We start from the raw sequence: 22,378 nt of genomic DNA on the forward strand, positions 1-22,378 counted from the left end.
CAGAAACAAGATGTTTTTGTTATTCTTGTAATAGTTGGAAATCCCCTATTTCTTATATAGGCATTCTTTATTTACTGAGCAAACGAACACATCACAGTTAAATTTTGAAAACAGAAAAATGTAGGATAATATGTATTTTTTTTTTAAAATTTCACTCACAACTATCTTAGAATATATATTGGATAAGATTCATATTAATAATGTACATAACCCTTTTCTTTTAGTAAAAATCTAAAAATCATTTATAAACATACTAACCTCTCGATCGATCACTCTGATCAGACTTACAGCTCCTGTTTGTGCATTAACTTGGAAAACATCACGAACATCAACTTTACTGTTATATAACACCTGACCAGTAGCTCCTGTAGTCTGTAATGTGTAGTTCAGGGAACCTTTAAACAAAAACATTTCTTATCTCAAAACACATTAAAATCAAGTCTGTAAACTTTAGTTCATAAAATCTGTAACATAAAAAGTTGTGATGTATGAAGCAGAAAAAGAATTTAAAATATTTTTTTATAAATGTTTGACAGAATAATAAAAATCAAAACATCCTTCCTCAACAAAAAAGCAAACGATATACATTTTAGCCTGAGAATGTGGCAACTTTATTTGTAGTGTATTTACAGTATTTATCAACTTTTGAGTCAAATCTCATTTTCTACTAAAGCATCGACTCCAGGCTGGAATGTGCTGGCACCCACTGATAGTCTCCACAGAAATAGTACATTTCATTGATTTTAAAGCAAAAGATTACAAATTGAATTAAATAAAAATTTTACTGCAAATTGGTAAAACATTTTATAATCTTGTGAAACGAAAAAGCATTTCGCATACTTATTGTAAATTAATAGTGCATCATGAAACAAAGACTTACCTTCAGGAGTATTTTCAAACAAATTATAATCTTGCATGAACTTTGTGAACTGAAACTCTCCATAAACTGTCAATATAAATAGATAATATTTTTTATTATTAAATCTGTTTTGGCAAAATGACATAAAAACATTTTTTTGTTTTAACATGAAGCCTTACACATGAATTACATTCTACTCTTGAAATTAGCACATTAAGTTAAAGATCTATTATTTTCTACTATTTTACAATCAAAGATGGAGGAAGACCCCAAGTTACCTAAAGGTTGAAAGATATACCTGTCTTATCTGAATGCATATATTTTCATGACTTATCTTAAAATTGTATTGTTAAGTTTTCATAACACAAAATGGTATTTCAGTGTACACAATTTGACAATTTGTACAACCTGAAAATGTGAAATATTTAAAAAATGTAACATGTAAAATGTAAACTACATTTTGTCAAATTATTAAAAAACAAAGCAATCCCCCCCCCCCCCCCAATTCTACCTTAATTTAAATTAAATGTTAAACAAAGCCAGTATTCTAGCTTTTCATTTCTTTTAAATAACCTGTTTTTAGAAAAAAATTGTATAAAAAAACTCAACTTTGATCATCAAATAACATAACAAAGCCTGAAATATCTAACAAATTACTTGAGTACAGCTTCTCTTTTATCTACTTTCATCTTGAAACTCCATATAGCAAACTCATATGTTATTTTATTGAATTTTAAACTGGTATATTAATACTCTTTATTTCCCAAAGAAAGCTTATGTAGGACATACATGATATATAATAATTTTGAAAGCAAATTGCAGATCAAAATGGGGAATAAAACTCTGGATAATTCTGAATGGTTTGGTGCTGATTTTCAAAAAATCTATAAAACAGAATTGCAAGAAATCATCTCAAAAAGATAATATATGTTTAATTTATGCATTTTAAAATGAACATAAAGTAAAAAGATTATTCACAAACTATTATGGTTACTTAATTACCAGAATATGAACCAAAAAATCATACCTTATATTTTTTTTATATAATCAACAACTTACCTGAGTGAAGAATTGTCAGAAGAAAAGCGACAGTAAGTTGAGTAACTATGGTTAGACGTATTGGGTGTTCCATAGTGTACCTGAATAGGAAGAAAAATAATATGGCTCACTCGAGATCCGTCACAAAATGGATAAAAAAAATGGATCAGAATCAAATGGCTTAGTTGTGAAGAATGTTAAGTGGATGCCAGGCCTTAAAATTTTCCCAACTGCACAGGTAAGTCTGTTCACAGAGTAGTTTTTGAGGTGAAAATACGGCCATATTAGACATGTTAGAGGGGCCTGATAGGGGGTCTCATCACAATTCACAAGTTAATTTTTTTGTCAATCACGATTCACAGAAAATAAATTTCCATGATCACGGATCACGAAAATATATTAAAAAAATAAATATGTAGAAACAAGGATCGTGATACGGATAGCGAAAATGCGCTGATCACGATGAACGAAAATAACCCATCAAGATCCTCATATTAGTCCATTTGTTATGATGAACTTTAAAGTATTGAGTTTATCTGTATGAATGGTTAATCTGTTTTTAAAAGAACATGTGGTAATATGTGCATGCAAATAAAACAATTAAATTACCAGCATGTTATTTGGGTTTTTTTGTCAGGTAATAGTCATGATAGTGGTTTTCTCACATAAAAAAATAATATTTTGATCAACCTTTAATTATTTGACATGCAAGCTGTACCATAAAAAGATATCACAAATATGTGAGCAAGGTATAAATGTCAGTGTATTAATTGTTTAATTATTTTTTTTGTGTTCTATTTGTGATTCTATTTTCCTTTTCCGTTTAGAATAACTTCAATTTTTAACTGAACTGACATGTTTTCATACAAGTTTTCATACAAGTCATTTCCATTCAAATATAAATTATGGCAACATGGGAGGGAGAAATATCATATTTATACTCTGAAATAAAAAAATTCGTTCAAATTATGCATCTTTTTAAAATAAGGAAATTTATAAAATATAGAAGAATGTTTGTTGCACATGTACGATCTTACCCTATAGTGGCTAAAGCTTGTTTGTATACTGGACGCCCTACTCCACACAGTTCATATTGTTTTCAAGTGAATAGTTATGTTATAATTGAATTAAAGATGACTATAAATAGACAGACCGGTTTGTAAAAGGGGGTGTTTTATGCTTTGTACCTCCTTTAAAGGTTGGACAAAATCAAGAAACCATGAAAATAGTTTCCATTTTTATATTGCAAATTTTTATAAAAAGCAAAACATTATAATCTGTATAAAAGAAAACTTTATTTCAAATCTTTATAGATTTAACGATACACAATTTTGATTTGAAAAATATACAACTAAATTAATTAACCTTCAACAGATAGACCACAGTATTATGCATATTCAATTTACAGTTTCGTTTTTTGAAATATAAAGAGAAAGATAAATCTTGCTGAAAAAAAGCGCGGGGAAAATGGGTGGTTCCCAAGTTGTCCTATTTTTAGAGTTTCAAAACCGGTTTTTGTTTTCTTTTGAATACACATGTATGCATAAATACAGGCATTGGGTGTTATGAAGGTACTCGGTATTAATTGAAAATTGAAAGGTAAAACAATAACTATTTTAATAATTGCTTAAAAGCAACATTTATCAGTTTCATAGCGATACATTTTATCGTAAAAAGTCACACTTCCAATAATTAATACAATAAATATTTGAAATTGAGTTCAGCAAGTCTTGAACAAAATGATCTCCCTTTTAAAATAATTGTCAAATAATGATGAATTTATTAAAAGAGGAATTGACTCGATTAGCATTCAATAATCTACCTTGAGGCCTCGCATTGATTTCAGAGCAACATGTTTAAAACTATTTATCATTATACTCAGTGGTGAAGTATTAAAATTTATAATAATAATAAAATTGAGAATGGAAATGGTGAATGTGTCAAAGAGACAACAACCCGACCATAGAACAGACAACAGCAGAAGGTCACCAACAGGTCTTCAATAAGTTTAAAATGTCACTATATTTATAATAAGTCAAGTAATTTCATTGTTCTAATACACCTTATCGCTAATCCCGGCTAACCCGGCCGCTTGAACTTTTGACGCATACAACATTCACTTTTCAATTATGGTGTCAGATATTTTGTTTTATGACGTCAAAATTTTATGGAAACCTGTGTGATATCCAGCAATGGCGGACAAATGGCGATAAGGTGTATTGTTATAATGGGAATTTACCAGAGTAATTATAGAACCACCAATTGAATATCTCTTGGAAAGGGAAGATCTGCATCTTTATCCATATTTTATAATCTTCATTTATGGGTATTTCATCTCAAAACAGATTTAAACTTTCAGTTAAAAAAAATGAACTTTTGATTGAGTTCCTGTCTTTTTCTATTTTTTGCCACGGCAGTGTCAGTTTATTTCAACCTGAGACTATTATGGTAGTCTCAGTTGCCAACTTATGAGTTTGAATGTCCATTTTGGTATCTTTTGTCGTTAATAAATCTTTGGTACAAACATTCATGCAAAAGACAATAATTTGATCCAATATCAAATGAATATGTTCAATATATGATTGAAATATCCTTTCCAATGTAGAATTTTAAGGCCACTAACTCCATAAAGTACGTTCATTTGATCAATGGATTGAAAACGAACTTTGGAGTTCGATGCATTTCCGTCAAAAACTGGTTTTAGTGAACATCATTTGTGCGTTTAGGTATGTTAGGGGCATCGTAGTTTCCGTGCCAATGTTGAGCGAATGGTTTGAAAACTATAATAAATGCTATATTGCGCAAATTATTCAGCAAACTAGATTTTCATAATTGACAATCAGCACTACTGTCATTAGGAAATTGTAATTAAGTACTTACAAAACAAATATTATTTTTAGTTTATCCTGCACAATGACGATCACTTAAAGACGCTTGATGAACGTTAATAGTACAGGGATACAGGCGATCCCCTCTATTTGGTAAATGACGTCATAAAGGCCCGCATAATTGACGAGTTTTTTCCGGTGACAGATGAACACGAAAGTAGTCTATTGAATTATATAAAATGTTGTCATTATAGAAACTTTTATAGATTACTCTACAGCATTGGTTTCAGGTGACCTGTAAGTAACTGTCAACATCATCCTTGCACAGTCTACATGTTTGTCTGACAGGTTTCACCTGACCTGGACCTCATTTCCTGGATCAGTGATCAAAGTTAAAGTCACTTTATTAGGTCCATCTCTCAGATACTGTAAGCAGTAGCTAGGTCATCTTTTTTTGGTATGCAGAATGATTGCATTTTGGTGAGTCCCCGTGTGACAGGTTTCACCTTGGTCTTATTTTCCAATAATAATTTGTTGTGTTTTGTTCTATTTTTTTCTCGTACTACAAGCATTAGGTAAACTTTGTTTGGTGTGTGGAATGATTACAAGTTTCTCGTACTACAAGCAATAGGTAAACTATATTTGGTGTATGGAATGATTACAAGTTTCTCATACTACAAGCAATAGGTAAACTATATTTGGTGTGTGGAATGATTACAAGTTTTTCATACTGCAAGCAATAGGTCAACTATATTTGGTGTGTGGAGTGATTACATTGTTCTTATGTTTGTTTGGCAGATATCATCTGTCATTTTCAAGGTTTATTGGTCCATAGATATAAGAAGATGTGGTATGAGACAACTCTCCATCCAAGTCACAATTTATAAAAATAAACCATTAAAGGTCAAAGTACTATGTTTAGTTTCAGTGGTAAGGGCCTCTTCTAAGATACTTTTTACAATAAGTTAAATAAATTAGGACTCACTGAATGGAATAATTGTTAGGTGTACATATCTGTCTGGCAGGGTTCACCTGACTTTTACCCCCATTTCATTCATGGTTAAATCTGTTATAAGCATGCAAGACATTTGAGTATGCTCTCTTGTTAAAATTTGTATGTTCTACTGTTTAATTTGAGTAGTTTATTTATTTTTCTTACAATCGTAAAAATTTTGCATACCACTTACAAAATGTTACTCCAATAAGACAGTACTTTAAGGGACAGACTGTATTTCAATCTGTCGAGTTGTTAAAATTCATATTCAAAGATATGCTTGAACAGTTTATACAAACTTATCACAATATTGAACATAAAGCTCATTTAAAAATGAAATATATGATGTTTTTTGTGTTTTTAGGATAGACTGAAGATGTATAGTCTAGTTGTTATAATTGCCTTAACAGGTGAGTCAATGATTAAGTTAATCACATTAATAGTACTACGTGTAGTACTACGTTTTACAGTATGAAATGCATATATTGACAATAAATTTCTCTTCAATCATGATTGACAAATGATTGAGGTCAAAAACTTTGAAAATCCAAAACTAAATAAAAAATGAAAAACCTATCAAGCAAAAAAGACAAAATAGAGATATGGATAACTTTACAATTTATGCATACATACATGACATATGAGAAAATTAAGATCAGATTAATCTTCTTGTTGTGATGGTGTAAAACTTATAAATAAATGTTACACAAACTACAGAAAGAAATAGACACAAATGTGATTTTATAGGACATTCACACTTATATAATTAAAAAAATAATATTATAAATGATACAGCTACCTTCCAGACTATAAAAGGCAAAGGCTTTAAACAACTGCTGATCACCAAACCTACTGCAACTGATAATTTTATTTGTATAAATAAAGGCAACAGTAGTATACTGGTGTTCAAAAATCATATAAAATTGATTGAGAGGAAAACAAATCTGAGTTGCAAACTTAAACCAAAAGAAACACATTAACCACTAGAGGAAAACAACAAAACAACAGAAACACTGAAGTGCAACAAAAACAAACGCCAACATGCGTAGAAATGAACTATTTGATAACAACTGCCATATTCCTGTTTATCTGATTTGGTACAGGATATTTTTAGAAAAAACGGTGGGTTGAACCTGGTTTAATGGCTAGCCAAACCTCCAGCTTTATGACAATGTTAAGAAATATTGCTAAAATCACAGACAAACAGAAATATCACAGAGAAACCTGGTATGAAATACTAGTTTTGCATCATTTTGTAATGCCATAAAAGTACCTAGATTTTCTTCCTAGGCTGATCAAAATGATTTGTTTCTGGCTTTTTTCTTTTATATTGTAATAGAGTATCGGATTTTTATCATAATTATACTATGAGCTTAAACATGTATTAATATATTTGTAGGAACTATTTCCTTTGTTGTTGGACAAAATGGTAAGTAAGTAAAAATAAAATATATGATTATGATTATTATTGGTTAAACCTTGAAATGTTTGTGTATTATTTTTATGCAGTTTTATAAAAATGTCTCATTATATACCTGCTCCAGACACTTTTGGAAATATTTATTACCAGAAAATAGCAGAGTATTATACTGGACTATATCTAAAGTGTAGCTTCTCTTGGCTTAAAACTGATGGTAAGAACTAAAATACAGGGGTAAATTAAAGTTGTGACCACAAAGGATGCCACTTGTTTTTTTTAACTCCTGTTTTCACCTCTTGTTTTGAATGTGGTTATACATATCTCAATATTTAGTTAAAATCATTGTATCTTGTCTTGGTTTTGTACCTTATAGTGTAGAATAGATGAAGGCACGTGCACTCACCCTGTATGTAAAAAAAAAAATACATGAGAATATTCATGAGAATATTATCAAAAGCAATAATAGTATTGATGAAATAGTCATCTTGAAAAATGCATATATTTTTCATCGCCAAACTTGATTGGATAATGTCCTATGCGGTAAAGAAAATTTTACTGATCTTGTGGTAACATGGTTAAAAGTCCAGGACTGGTAGACTTCTCAAAATAGAGTGTGAAATTGCCAAAAATGCCCCAGACCACTTCAACCATCAATGCCTGACTCCTTCAAATAAAAAAAAAACCCAAACAAACAGACAAACAAACAAAAACGAATTTCAGTAATGACTGCAACCAGCACCAAGTCTAAATCATTTTTTATATTGTAGCACCTGTGTTTGATGCCAACAATGATGGTGACTTAAGGAGCCGTCTGAGTCAGGGGATCGTTGAGGGAACTACAGTTGGTATGTTATAGAATTATACTGGATTAAATATTCCTGTTTATCCTGCAATTTGATTGGTTATCTAAGCAGGGGATATGGCTCCATATTCCTTGTGAAGGTTAACAAAGATAAAAATTTAAAGTAGTGTTGAAATTAGGACAGGACTGACTCCAGTATAATATATTTGTAATTCAGCCTTCACTTGGAATATTGGCTCATAGTGTATACTGCCATATAGTATTCAGATAGCCCTCATCCTCAGTCCAAGCACTTTAAAACAGACAACAGTTGTTATGTTACAATAGTCCAATATGTCATAGTGCATTGAAGACCCATTGGTGGCCTTCGGAAGTTATCTGCACTTTGGTTGGTTGTTGTCTCTTTGACACATTCCCTTTTTACATTCTTGATTTTATGAGGCTATTGTTTCAGAATACTATTTATATTCATTCAGTGTGTTGTAGTAATTAATTTATTTTGATTGACTGTTAATTGCTTAACGTCTAGTGGCTTATATTTCCTTCATGTTTAGGATGAAAACAAATTAACAATAAATGCTATAGGTAGTTCATTTGATATAAACTACTGGTCGTTAAGATCAAAATATACATATTTCTTCCCTAGCCACCAAATTTAAAAAAAAAAATCAAAATTTCTTGAACAGATGTTTTATTGAGGAACATTTTTTGGGAATAATTTCATTGGATATAGCAGTTTGACAAACGCTAATTTTGATCATAGAGAAGCTTAATATTTCCTTAACATGATTAAAATGTTCATCTGATTTTTACAGTGTAATCTCCCTGTAGTGTTATTTATCTTTCTGTGATACATCTACATTTTTATACCCCCGCTTTGAAAAAAAGGGGGTATACTGTTTTACCTCTGTCTGTCCTTCCGTCAGTCCGTCCGTCCCATGAATATTTTTCGTCACATTTTTCTTAGGAACTACACTACCAGGATTTCTGAAATTTGGTTTCAGGCTTGAAATAAGTCAGCTATACTGTGTGATGCGTTTTCAGATTCATCACTCGACAACTTCCTGTTTACCGAACACACGGTATCATTTTTACACCTGATAGCCAAGTTGAAAATTTTTCATCACATTTTTCTCAGGAACTGCACTACCAGGATTTCATGAATATTTTTCGTCACATTTTTCTCAGGAACTACACTACCAGGATTTCTGAAATTTGGTTTCAGGCTTGATATAAGTCAGCTATACTGTGTGATGCGTTTTCAGATTCATCACTCGACAACTTCCTGTTTACCGAACACACGGTATCATTTTTACACCTGATAGCCAAGTTGAAAATTTTTCATCACATTTTTCTCAGGAACTGCACTACCAGGATTTCATGAATATTTTTCGTCACATTTTTCTCAGGAACTACACTACCAGGATTTCTGAAATTTGGTTTCAGGCTTGATATAAGTCAGCTATACTGTGTGATGCGTTTTCAGATTCATCACTCGACAACTTCCTGTTAACCGAACACTTGGATCATTTTTACACCTGTTAGCCAAGTTGAAAATTTTTCGTCACATTTTTCTCAGGAACTGTACTACCAGGATTTCTGATATTTGGTTTCAGGCTTGATATAAGTCAGCTATACTGTGTGATGCGTTTTCCGAGTCATCACTCAACAACTTCCTGTTTACCGAACACTTGTATCATTTTTACACCTGATAGCCAAGTTGAAAATTTTCGTCACATTTTTCTCAGGAAGTACACTACCAGGATTTCTGAAATTTGGTTTCAGGCTTGATATAAGTCAGCTATACCGTGTGATGCATTTTCAGATTCATCACTCGACAACTTCCTATTTACCGAACACTTGTATCATTTTTTCACCTGATAGCCAAGTTGAAAATTTTTCGTCACATTATTCTCATGAACTGCACTACCAGGATTTCTGATATTTGGTTTCAGACTTGATATAAGTCAGCTATACCGTGTGATGCATTTTCAGATTCATCACTCGACAACTTCCTGTTTACCGAGCACTTGTATCATTTTTACACCTGATAGCCAAGTTGAAAACCTATCGTCACATTTTTCTCAAGAAGTACACTACCAGGATTTCTGAAATTTGGTTTAAGGGTCAATATAAGTCAGCTATACCGTGTGATGCGTTTTCAGATTCATCACTCAACAACTTCCTGTTTACCGAACACTTGCATATTTTTACACTATTAATATTATCCACTTGCGGCGGGGGTATCATCAGTGAGCAGTAGCTCGCAGTTTCACTTGTTTCTTTATGTTTTCAGGGACATACATAGGTCAGCTGAAGGCTTTTGTTCCAGGCAGTCCTAATACAGTGGTCCAGTTTAGAGGTATCAGTACAACTTTAGCTGTTACTTTAGACGGTAATGTCACCCTCAGTAGAGAACTGGACAGAGAGGTAAATCATTTTCCAGAATTTTTCCAGATTAAAATAATTCCTTGTTTAACATGATAATGCAATTTTTCACTAATCCACTAATAAAAATTTGTTACCCACTAAAATAAATTAATCCACACAAATATAAAAAAGTTTGAAGTGGCTGCTCAGTAGATTTAAGTACTGGTGTTAAAAAAAAATTATCAACAATTTTTAGAGTTCCTCTTTGTTTAATCAAGAGTTCAGTTGAATTTTTCCCATAGGTCTAATTGTATCACCATATTAATGCTATTATAAACATAAGAAGATGTGGTATGATTCCCAATAAGACAACTGCTACAAGAGACCAAATGACAGAGAATTAACAACTATAGGTCACTAAAAGGTTTTCAACAATGAACAAAGCTTATATGGTATAGGCAGCCATAAAAGGCCCAGAAATGACAAATGTACAACAATTCAATCAAGAAAACTATAAACGTTTATATATCAACATAAATGGAGTTCTGTTATTTGACCTTCATGTCAAGTTTTTATTTTCCAGGAAACCTCTCAGGGAGGAAATGATTTACAAGCAAAATGGTTGGCATATTATACAAACAATAATGTAAGTGATTGTAATTAGATTTATTTATCTCTGTATTTGAAACAAATAATTTCATTTATAAAACAGTCTATTTTAATATAATTTACAGAAAATATCAATAAATTTACAAATGATTAGTTAAGACTTATCCAGCAACTCATTTCACACAAAATTTTCTAGAGAATAAAACTCATAAACATTTCATTATAACTTCTGATCAATTTGTATCTTTTTTTGTTTTGAAAATAGCCCTAGAATGTTAATTACTTTATTATATCCTAGTCCTTTCTCTAAGAACTTAGTCAGGGTAAACTAGTTAAAACAGTCAAATTCATACCTTAAGGATTAATTTATGGTTTGTTATAATTCTGAGAAAATAAATGTGAACTAGAATTAGTGAATCTGGATTTACAATTATAATATTTTAGGCTGATATCAAATGACAGTCAATCTATATAACTAATAATTGTCCAACTCTTGTATTTGGTATAAGTTACAATTGTGTTTTTTTATACAATATGGAGTGAAAATCATTGTTATCAAGATTAAATATGTAGGACTCTAAAGTGTGATGGTACTCTAAAGTGCGATGGTAACGCTAAAGTGCGATGGTCTACGCTAAAGTACGATGGTGTCTCACGCTAAAGTACGATGGTTGTTTGTTTGCTAAAGTGCGATGGTATAGCACGCTAAAGTGCGATGGAACAAAAGAGAAAGGTTCAAGGGAACTAATTATAAAAACAAGTATTTTTGCAAAATCTAGTCTGCTATGATATAACATATAATGCGATAGGCTTTTACTTTACCGGTAGTCTTATGTGACTGTTTCTAAATTAAGAAGACAAATTTGGACTTGCAACTGGCAAGGGGATATGTTTACATTAATAGGCTGTGTAAACGACAAGCTACATCCTATATGCCCCTCGACCTGAACATGCATGAACTATTTGCCACTGGACGGAATAAATAAAATTTGTTTTTCCCCTTTTTCCTAGCGAGTATTAATACATGTTATATTTAACCAAAATGTACACACTGATGTTTTAATGAACAATTTCTGATTTACGCTTGAAAACGTGAACCTTTATTTTAACGATGTTTATACTCTTCAATAAAATCAATATTTTAATGTAAACGTAAACATAAATTTGCATCTGTTTGCTTCCATTATTTATTTCATATTCCGGTATGTTCATTTTTGGTTTGTATAAACGACTGTTAACGTCATAATCCAACTACATTTTGTACGTCTATACTTTGGTGGACCATCGCACTTTAGGGTATGGAGGCATCGGACTTTAGCGTAGACCATCTCACTTTAGCGTGACAATCGTACTTTAGCGTCCCCATCGCACTTTAGAGTCCTACAAATATATTTAATAACATAAAAAAATGTAATTTTTGATTGTCCTTTACTTTATGACATGTCTAGTAGAGAAACTTTTGTTTCACTAGTATCATATATGTACATTATCAGCAAGTATATAATCTGCCCTAAATGTTATTATTTTTGGAAAAGTATTATTAATAAAAACTTTTAAAATTGAAATGTGATAAACAATAACAAATCATGCAATAATGACTCAAGGACAGACATGTCCATTATATATTCCATCCTCATCCTGTGTGTTTATTCATTTAACAATACTGATAAAATATTGCATGTGTACACTATTTCAGACAATATTTACAAAGTCTGCCATAGTTTTCTTCAGAAACATACAACATAAGTTCTAAAAAGTCTTAACATATTTTAATAATCTATTGACCTTTAATGGAAAGGTATTACTTCTTTCACTGCTTAACTAGTAGGAATAACTAAAATTTATGACATACTCTCAAAGACACTGTTGATTGATTATGTTTTGGTGTAAGCCACTACCCTCAGCACTATATGTAATGGGGTGGGGATTGTCTTTGTAATTATTGTTGTAAATACTTTTGTGTGACATTTCCATAAATCCGGATTGGGAGATGTATTCATACGTACACACATACATACATGCCTCTGACAATTGGCTGCTTATACAACTGTACAGTAAAAAGAAATAATGTACTATGTACAAAATTTGGTAGAATAGATAAATTTATCGTCAGGTCAGCTTTGCATGAGGAAGTCAGAACCTTAGCTCCTGGATTATTTCTAGTTTCATCAATGGATCACATTTTAAAATATTGGTACTTAAAAAAATTCTTGCACGCAAGGTTAACACACACTATAAATCTGTATTTCATTCTTGTTATAAGTTAATTTATACCTTTCATTAGTTTTACACTAGTCATCTTTAGGGTCATTTATAGCTTGCTGTTCAGTGTGAGCTAAGGCTCCCTGTTGAAGACCTATAATGGTTTACCGTTACATATTGGGACTTGGACAGAGAGTAGTCTCATTGGCACTCATACCACATCTTCTTATATCTATCATATCTTTCTATAATTGTTAACTTCTAAGAATCACACATGGCACCTTACCAGTGAAATGACAGGACCTGTAGGGTTTATCAACAACTTTTTAAAATGTTTTAGTTGTCTGTTCCTCCACTGCATAATAAGTAGAAATAACTTAAATTTATGACCAACTCTCAAAGAAATTATTGATTGATTTTTTTATGTTAGGGTACTTTCAGCACTATTCTCTATTTCTTGGTGGCCACATTTTATTAGGGGACCCCTAATAAAAGTGGCCACCAAGAAATAGAGAATAGCGCCCCCCAGGAGGAATCTGGCATACTCCGAGAGAACTAAAACCTTTGTCTTGAAAACTGACAATCTTAGTGTATTAAGACTGGTGTCAATCTCAAGTGTTGACAGGCTAAATATATATAGTATATATATATAAGATAAAATAAATTTTTTGACACTGAAATCAGATACTTTTTTCTACATTATCTTTCACATTCACAACTTTAAACTAAGTATTTCCACTTGTTATATATGTGTATAATAACTCATCATAAATACCAGGACTATATTTTGTATATATGCCATACTTATTATCTTCATGCTGTCACATAGGAAAGCAGTTATTCACTTAGTTTGTCATGTTTTTTGTTATCCATAAGATAAATTGAATTTTGCTAAGTAGTCAGACATTAAATGACAAATGAAACCTGAAGACTCATTATGCTTAAAACAAATACACCTTGGATTTATCAGTCCATCCTCTTCATGAATCAGTACTTTACTCTGCTGTCCATCTTTTGATATTACTATTATTCTATGTGATCCCTGGTCTACTACATAAATGTAACCAAAATTATTGGTCCATAGTCCATTTGGTGTCTTTAAATCCTGTTTATATCTCCAGATCTTTTTACCCGATCCATCATAACAGTATACTGAATTACCCATATAGTCACTATAGAATACTCTATCATTACAGTAAACCAGGTACTCCAGGAATGATGAACTTGGAACTGGTATTGACTTCAGTTTATTTCCTTCCAAGTCTATAATCCGGATTTCATCATTACCCAAACCTACAGCCAGAGAATTATTAGAGGATGATAAACCATAGCATTTTTTATTTAATGTTATAAATTTGGTAACTGTTTCATTCTCCATATTGAAGATCTTAATGGCTTTCTCCCAGGGATATGTTATGGCTATAGTGTTCTGATTGATCTGTGTAACGCTATGTGCTTCACCAGGTATAGGTAGTTGTTTCTGTAGTTTGCCATCAGAAGTAAGTAGGTTAACCTTACCTTCCATTTCCACTACTATAACTCTTCCATCCATCAGACAAATCATGTCACTGATCAGCTCCTTTATGTTGATCTCTATCTTTGTCTCAATATTCATTGTCATGTTGTTTATGTTGGATTGTTCATGTAATGGTACTTGTGCTTTCCTCCTCACACTTGTTTCTTTCTTCATGGAGACATCTGTCTCGACAACCATTACTTCTCCAAGGGATGCTAAAGTTCCTAACTGGCTGATAACCTTTTTTACTTCATCATTTTGCTTCATATTCATTTCAACTTCTTTGGTCCTCCCATCATTTTCTAGATCCTCAACATATCGTTGACATTGGTGTATTTGTTGTTCTATCTGATGTACACCGAGAAATGATTGGAGTTTAGAAATATTTGTTGTAGCTGTTTGTAATTGATCTTTCATTTTCTTCAAGTTTTTAGTTTTCCTGTCAATTTCAGAAATGAAATTAGTTGCTTTTGATTTTTCCTGATTCCAAATACTATCTATTTCTTTGCATAACTTCTTCTCCAGGTGGTCTAGATGTTTATTTATTTTGTTTCTAATTTCTGTTATAGAATTCTTAATGCTAACACACTGATTTTCTCCTGTTTTGATGTTTTCTGATTTGTTGCTGATTAATTTGTTCAAAACATTTACGAGAGAACTTATGTCTGTCTCTACAGTCTCCTTTGATTTTTCAATTTTGATTTTATCCACGACACCTGCCAAACTTTTTATTCCCGTACATTTTAAATGACTAGTTGAAATACATTGATCACAGCAAGGCATTAAATGACCAGGGCAGTACAAGTTAAGCTGTTGACCGTGTTTGTCACATTCTGTTTTAATGGCTTGGATGGATGGTTTATAACTTTTGATATTAATGGTCTTATGATCACATGTTGCTTTGAATCTTTTGTGATGACTTAAACATGTCCAGCATAATCCTTCATCACAGTTGTAACACCAGATGTCAGCTTTAGTGGTTACTTCCCCTTTGTGGCAAGGTCCACATAATATAGGTTTACTGGATGCCATGACCTATAAACATGTACAAATAAAAAATGTTATTTAACTGTAGAAGGAATAGGAGCTTTGCATCAGTTAAATAGATGTACATTCCTGTACCTTTTTTTTCCAATATTTTTAAATGCGAAATTGTATTAAAATGGGTAGGTTCAACAAGGACCTAAAATGGCCCCTTTTTTAGATTATATTTTAAATTGGGATTTATTGACAATATCACAATGAATCATAGGTAATACAGTTACTAGATGTATAGGAATAAAGGCCTTTTGTTGAAAATTCACGTAGTTCCGTTTTATTCATGACGTCACAAGTAGTACTCATTTTGATTTTATTTCCACAATAAAAATCAATGAAAATGGGTAAAATTCCATTGATTTTTTGGACAGGAATCATAGAGAGCATACGTCAACAAAACTGATCTTTTAAAGTAAAATTTGTAAAGACCTTTCACTTGAATATTTAGTTTGTAGACCCCTACGCCCTATGTTTCCTGGTCCTAAATTTGGTTGAACTTTGCGGTCCAACGATTTACAGAAAAGAGCGACGATTTACAGAAAAGAACCAAAAAGAACTGAAAAGGACAGAAAAGAACTGAAAAGAGCATACATATCATTATTGAGGGACATAAAGGAGGGGAGGGGTGTATCTGCACATTTCACGATGAAGGAACAATTAAAAATGTCTTGCACATTGATCTTTTTACCGATTTCACGAAACTCGGTGAAAAACGAACCTTTTTCACGGCTGAAATAAAAATGGCAAAACACGTTGCATGAAAATAACCCTTTACCACCCTCATTATTATTTAAAGTTAAAACAATGTATACATATATATACACCAATTTTTCCCCCTCGTAATAAAGGAATGTATAATTCAAATTTAGATTGTACATTTATATGGATATGTAGACTTACTAAAAAGTTAGATTTCCCTGTATCAGATTAAGGCATTTAAATATTGTGCAATCAAAGTGTCATTTCCGTTGTTTTGGAAAATAGAATTGTAAAATACATTTGAGGAAAATTTCAATTCTTGCTACATTGGCAAACTTTCCGATGGTCTTGATTCGTTTCAATTTCTTAATTCAATTTACGGTATTAAACGATGGGCTACATGGGAATAAAAGGAGATTAATCAATAAAAAAAATACATCATTATCTATATATATTATAAATTTTGTGCAAAACACAGTCATTTCATTTCGTCTTTCAAGAAATATAAATAAATGAAAAGCGCACCCGCTTTCGGTATAATTGATAATGGTTTACTCTTTATATAGCCGCCATAATAGCGTATAGATTAAAGGGTGTGAAAAAGTTAATGGCCTGTTGATTTCTATTAATTTTATCTAATAAACCACTTAAAACAGATATGAAGATTAGTGAAATGATGTCAGATGGTGATAAATGTTGGCCTGTGGTGCTACATGTATCTATAGAGAAACTTGTGCATGGAGATAAGGGGGCTTTTCCTTGACGACTTCAAATCCTTGACAGGTTTAACGGGTCAAAGTAACAATCAATGTGTTTTCATTAAATATTTAATACACATACACACAAACGAAAAGAACGAAATATTTGTATTTATTCAATAACTCCTGTAAAGTTTTCCGTCATGTTTTAAACGATATTTTTTTTTTTTTTTTTTTTGTCCGATTGTCTGAATGTCTGTATTATATATATATTCACTGATGAATGGAACACATTCCAAAACAATTATAAGGAACTGTTGTTATGTTCAAAATGAATAAGCCACCAAGATTGAACAAAATAATGGCACTTAGCTTATAAATATAATTCACGTAGAACGATTGTTTGACAGTAATGAATTAATATCTTTTATTTTCTTGTCTGTTCTATGTTTTCTATTCCATAAGATAGGCATTCGACCCTACCTATAATTTTTCACATGTACAGTAAGTTATTATATGTAGGCCTGTCGCAGTATAAGGTTTCAAAACCTAATAATAGACTTTTGTGAAAAATATCTTTTTATTTATAATAGACTTATATAATTTTGCAATTTGCTAATTTCCTTTTCGGTTCTTTTTGGTCCTTTTCGGTCCTTTTCGGGTTTTTCTGTAAATTGTCGCTCTTTTCAGTAAGTCGTCGAACCCGAACTTTGGCCTGTTATGACAAAATTCACCAAATATCTCTTATCTTGACCTATTTTGGATGTGCAAATCTGGACTCAAAAAGTTCTATTTAACTTTCTCACATGTCTTTATGACAACTTTAAACATATTATCTTGAAACACTGAACACTATAATTGGGTCAATTATGTCCTTATGGAACATACTCCTTTAAGGTCCTCTGTATTTGTTTCACTAACAGGTTTAAACATATAAAAAATGATAAAACTTGAGATTGTTCAAAAGTTTTTGAGGTAATGCTCACAAAAACATCATGGTCGGCACTCAAAAGAGGGTTGTTCAGTAAAAGCTTAAAACATGATTTTTATAAAAAAAAATTTGCTTTACTGTGTTTGATCAACAGAATCATTAGAGATAAGTATTTAACAATTAAAAAAAAATAGTTGATATTCAGAGCCTTGAGTTTTTTGACACAATTCACCCAGATCTATATTTTAGCTTTTGAACTCTTATATATATATTTATGTTTTTAATGTGATAACATATAAAAGTGAATACAAATGTCTGTTTTCCTCTTGAAGTCCAGATTGCATTTGAAGTTAGGTTTGCCATCTAATCTTCTTAGATACATATTCAAATATATAAAAAATCAAGAAAAGATACATAAAACCAAATACAATCCTTGTTTTACATTGTCAAAAAAGATATTGTTTTTTTATCACATAGCTTACCTCTTTGATTTAGGGAATTGTTACATCATCTGTATTTTGTTTCTTTCAATTTTCCTCTAAAATTTCAGTTACAAGGAAGTAGATTAGAACAGGTTTATACATGATCTCCATAATCAGTATGTATATTTAAAGGTCACACCTATATACAAATCGATCATACCTGTTCTAGTTAACAGAAAAACATTTAAATTACACACAACCATGAATATGATATTATGATAATTTTCCTCTTTAGATAAATCTAAAACTCTTTTGTATAATTTTTTTTATTAAAGTAAAATATTTTTTTTTATATATTTTTTTGCTTTTATACTATACCAGATACGTCAAATTGTGCACTGTTAAATAAAATGATTAAAAATACAAGATCTACAAAAAAAACAAAAGTGGTAGCAATACAGCTATTAGTATATAGATACATTAATAACAAAATGTCATGCCTTCTCCAAGTGAGCCATTTAGGCTCTTTGGAGCCTCTTGTTATTAGTCCCCTACCGACAAAGTCTAAGGAGACTTTGGGTTTGCACTGTCTGACTGTCTGTCTGTCTGTTTGTCTGTCTGTCTGTCTGTCTGTCTGACTCTGTCTATCTGTCTGTCTGTCTGTCGGTCGGTCGGTCGGTCGGCCGGTCGCCTGGCAAAGTTTTTCACACTATTTTTCTTCGTTCTTGAAGATATTGATTTAATATTTGTTACATAGTTTTATCATGAGAAGTTAGATTTTGTTCCTGTCAAATGATTTAGTCCAGAGTTATGGTTCATAAAAAATTAATCATAACCAATGTTAACAGTGTTTTCCACACTTTTTTTCATCATGCTTGAAGATTTTGATTCATAATTGGTATTTATAGATTATTACATGGCATTTTTCATATTGCCCTGGTATCAGCCCTAGACTCCCATATCAAGCCAGAGGGCTTTAGCCCGAGGGATTGATATGGGTCGTGGGCTGATACCAGGGACCATATGAAAAATGACATGTAATAATCTATTTATCACATATTTTTAAGCAAGAGAAAACAAATAGCTTACATCAAATTATGTTTGATATTTCATCAAAAATCAAAAAGATATTTAACGAAAATAAAATAAAAAATGTATCACTGTGAGTTTAAAAAAGTTCGTATCACAGTAGGTAAACAACGTTTTGTGAAAAGTTTCAGAAATGATTAACAATAAATATATTAATTCTAAGAATTGCAAATATTTAACGACTTTAAAATGTTACATTACAAATGTTAAAAATGCTTAAGAAGAATCCTATATCGCTACTCATTCCAGTGTGGCGTCATATATTTTATAAATTCTTTATGACGTCAAAATTTTACGGGAACTTTTGTGATTTTCACTGTTGATTTCTACTTTTTTCTTCTACAGCAGATTCGTAACTTTCTAAATTTCTTTTCATTGTGTTCAACTTGTTTACAAATAGTCTTTGATTGACAGTTTACCGGAAGTTAAACTCGGGGGCTTGATATGGATTTCGAGGGCTGATATCGATATCGGCCCCGAGGGCTGATAACCAACCTTGACTTCCGGCTATTATTGGCCATGCAAAAACGTACATATCAGTACAAAATATGTGATAAATAGAGAATAATACATGGCAAAATCAGTATCATATGTCGTATCATCCCAAGACAACAATATCAGCTCAAGGGCCCTTAGGCCTGAGGGATGATATTGGTTGAGGGTGATACGGCATACATGTGATACATATTTTGCCATGTTTTATATGCTTTATCATATATTTCAACAGGAGAGTTATATTATATGAACTGTTTCTGATCCATAGCACTGGGTTACCTTCAGTTCTACTAAAAGCCTTAAAAGAACTGCTCAATTACTTATCCAAGGCACCTGGGTTACCTTACAATTTGCTTGCTGTTGTTTTAAAAATATTTTTTTTATTATTGTATTTTTTTGTGTGTTTTGTATTTTTTATAGTTGCATTTAGTGTGCCAAAAAATATGAAAGCTTGACGCTTGTGACGTCACATGTACATACCAAACAATGACTTCATTCAATAAACTACATCACTCCCGAATGACAGTTCTATTGGACCTATTTTGAGGAAAAATATTTCTTAAGATTACATAAATAAAAACTGACTTTTTGTAAAAAAAAAAGAAGAAAAAAAAGTAGGGGTGTGATAAAGAGTAAAGGTGTGATAAAGGGTATGGGATAAAGGGTTAGGGGAGTGATAAAGGGTATGCGATAAAGGGTGTGCATGATGTTACGCGATATGGATTAAACAGCATGCTATTTATCATATGTTTAGTAGTAATACAGTAGTTTTGCATATTTGATAAAAAGCCTGCTGTTTAATCCATAACGCACAACTTTGATGTGCACCCTTTATCACATACCCTTTATCACACCCCTACCCTTTATCGCATACCCTTTATCAAACCCCTTTTTTTTTTTTTTTTTGGCTCAAAAATTTTCCTCAAAATAGGTCCAATAGAACGGTCATTCAGGTGTGACACAATTTATTGAATGACGTCATTGTTTGGTATGTGACGTCACGAATGTCAAGTTTTCATATTTTTTGGCACACTAAATGGAACTATAAACATGATAAAAAATACAAAACACACAAAAAAATACAGTAATAAAACAACAGCTCGCAAATGGTAAGGTAACCCTTGTGCTTCGGATAAGTTATTGAGCAGTTCTTTTAAGGCCTTTGAAACAAAACAAAAGTAGAACTGAAGGTAACCCAGTACTATGGATCAGAAAACAGTTCATAATACTCTTCTGTTGAAATATATGATAAAGCATATAAAACATGGCAAAATCCGTGTCACATGCTGTATCACCCTCGACTAATATCATCCCTCGGGCCTAAAGGCCCTTGGGCTGATATCTGGTAGTTTTTCTTGCATCAGTAGAAAGTAATTTTGATTTCGATAAACATTCTAAATTTGATCATTTTGTTTTATTTGTTGAAAACAGGAAATCATAGAAACCCAATCCACAGTAACAGTGACAGTAATAGATACAAATGACAACAATCCAGAATTTCAGAATGTACCTTATTCAGCACAAATTCCTGAGGTAAGATTTTAGTTGTATTGTATTGACATAACATTCAATGTTTAAGGTTAGACTCATTTATAACTTAAGTCCTGAATGACAGCTAGAAAACAGAGTAAATCTTTCTCCCATTAAGACTGACATCATATGGTGAAAAAGAAAAGATGGAGCAAGATAATTTATATCCTACATTTTTACATCTTTATCATTTTAGGAACAAATAGTCTCAGCATCAATGTGGCAGCAAACTATTGGAAGTAATATCTAGTTAAAACCTTGACAATTAAATATCACTGCTACCTTGCAGAGCTCTAGATTAGCTGCATGTTGGTGTAATTAAGCAATGTTAAAAACAATAGAAAATAAAAGAAACTCCGATTCAATTGTCCTTCTCAGGGTTTTAAAACCCATTTCATTCAAAGGAGAACCCAATTATTTAGGTCATAGGTGTTGGAAATATTGTGTTGTAAAATAGATATGCTGTAACCTAATTTGATCAAATCTATTTAGGGCAAAGTTGTTGGAAATAATGTGTTGTAAAATAGATGCTGTAACCTAATTTGATCCAATTTATTTAGGATACAGCTGTTGGGAACACAGTGTTTAGTGGGATTAGGATATTAGATAGTGATATTGGTATCCATGCTGAAGTGGAATTAACATGTTTTGTTGATCCTGCCGATAGTCAGGTATGTATAGGTCCACAGTGTTCAGTGGGATTAGGATATTTGATAGTGATATTGGTATCCATTGGGAAGTGGAATTAACATGTTTTGTCGATCCTACCGATAGTCAGGTATGTATAGGTCCACAGTGTTCAGTGGGATTAGGATAATAAATAGTAATATAGGTATCC

At 31.8% G+C, this 22,378-nt stretch overlaps 3 protein-coding genes across 6 annotated transcripts in view; 1 reads left to right on the top strand and 2 right to left on the bottom strand.

Moving 5' to 3' along the window:
* The window catches only part of LOC143046223 (cadherin-87A-like), a 46,896-nt gene extending 44,842 nt beyond the window's left edge, over positions 1-2,054 (bottom strand). For all 4 annotated transcript variants that reach the window (XM_076219268.1, XM_076219267.1, XM_076219265.1 and 1 more), the window contains exons 1-3: positions 1,919-2,054; positions 881-946; positions 259-395 (exon numbers count right to left, since the gene is read on the bottom strand). In XM_076219268.1, coding sequence (XP_076075383.1) covers positions 259-395; positions 881-946; positions 1,919-1,991 — 276 coding nt within the window. In that variant the 5' untranslated portion in view covers positions 1,992-2,054. The remainder of the gene's footprint in view (positions 1-258; positions 396-880; positions 947-1,918) is intronic.
* Positions 2,055-3,373: 1,319 nt separating this feature from the next.
* LOC143046864 (cadherin-87A-like) overlaps positions 3,374-22,378 on the top strand; it is a 59,265-nt gene continuing 40,260 nt past the window's right edge. Inside the window, exons 1-8 of the mRNA XM_076219924.1 lie at positions 3,374-3,496; positions 6,084-6,129; positions 7,119-7,148; positions 7,907-7,984; positions 10,238-10,371; positions 10,895-10,957; positions 21,442-21,543; positions 22,101-22,265. Coding sequence (XP_076076039.1) covers positions 6,096-6,129; positions 7,119-7,148; positions 7,907-7,984; positions 10,238-10,371; positions 10,895-10,957; positions 21,442-21,543; positions 22,101-22,265 — 606 coding nt within the window. The 5' untranslated portion in view covers positions 3,374-3,496; positions 6,084-6,095. The remainder of the gene's footprint in view (positions 3,497-6,083; positions 6,130-7,118; positions 7,149-7,906; positions 7,985-10,237; positions 10,372-10,894; positions 10,958-21,441; positions 21,544-22,100; positions 22,266-22,378) is intronic.
* Positions 13,784-18,634, bottom strand: LOC143046224 (uncharacterized). The gene is made up of 2 exons (XM_076219269.1): positions 18,487-18,634; positions 13,784-15,673 (listed from the first exon to the last, which is right to left on the bottom strand). The coding sequence occupies exon 2, from the start codon at positions 15,668-15,670 to the stop codon at positions 13,988-13,990; it is 1,683 nt and encodes a 560-aa protein (XP_076075384.1). The 5' UTR covers positions 15,671-15,673; positions 18,487-18,634; the 3' UTR covers positions 13,784-13,987.

This window comes from Mytilus galloprovincialis, chromosome 9 (assembly GCF_965363235.1).
Source record: "Mytilus galloprovincialis chromosome 9, xbMytGall1.hap1.1, whole genome shotgun sequence".
NCBI lineage: Eukaryota > Metazoa > Mollusca > Bivalvia > Mytilida > Mytilidae > Mytilus > Mytilus galloprovincialis.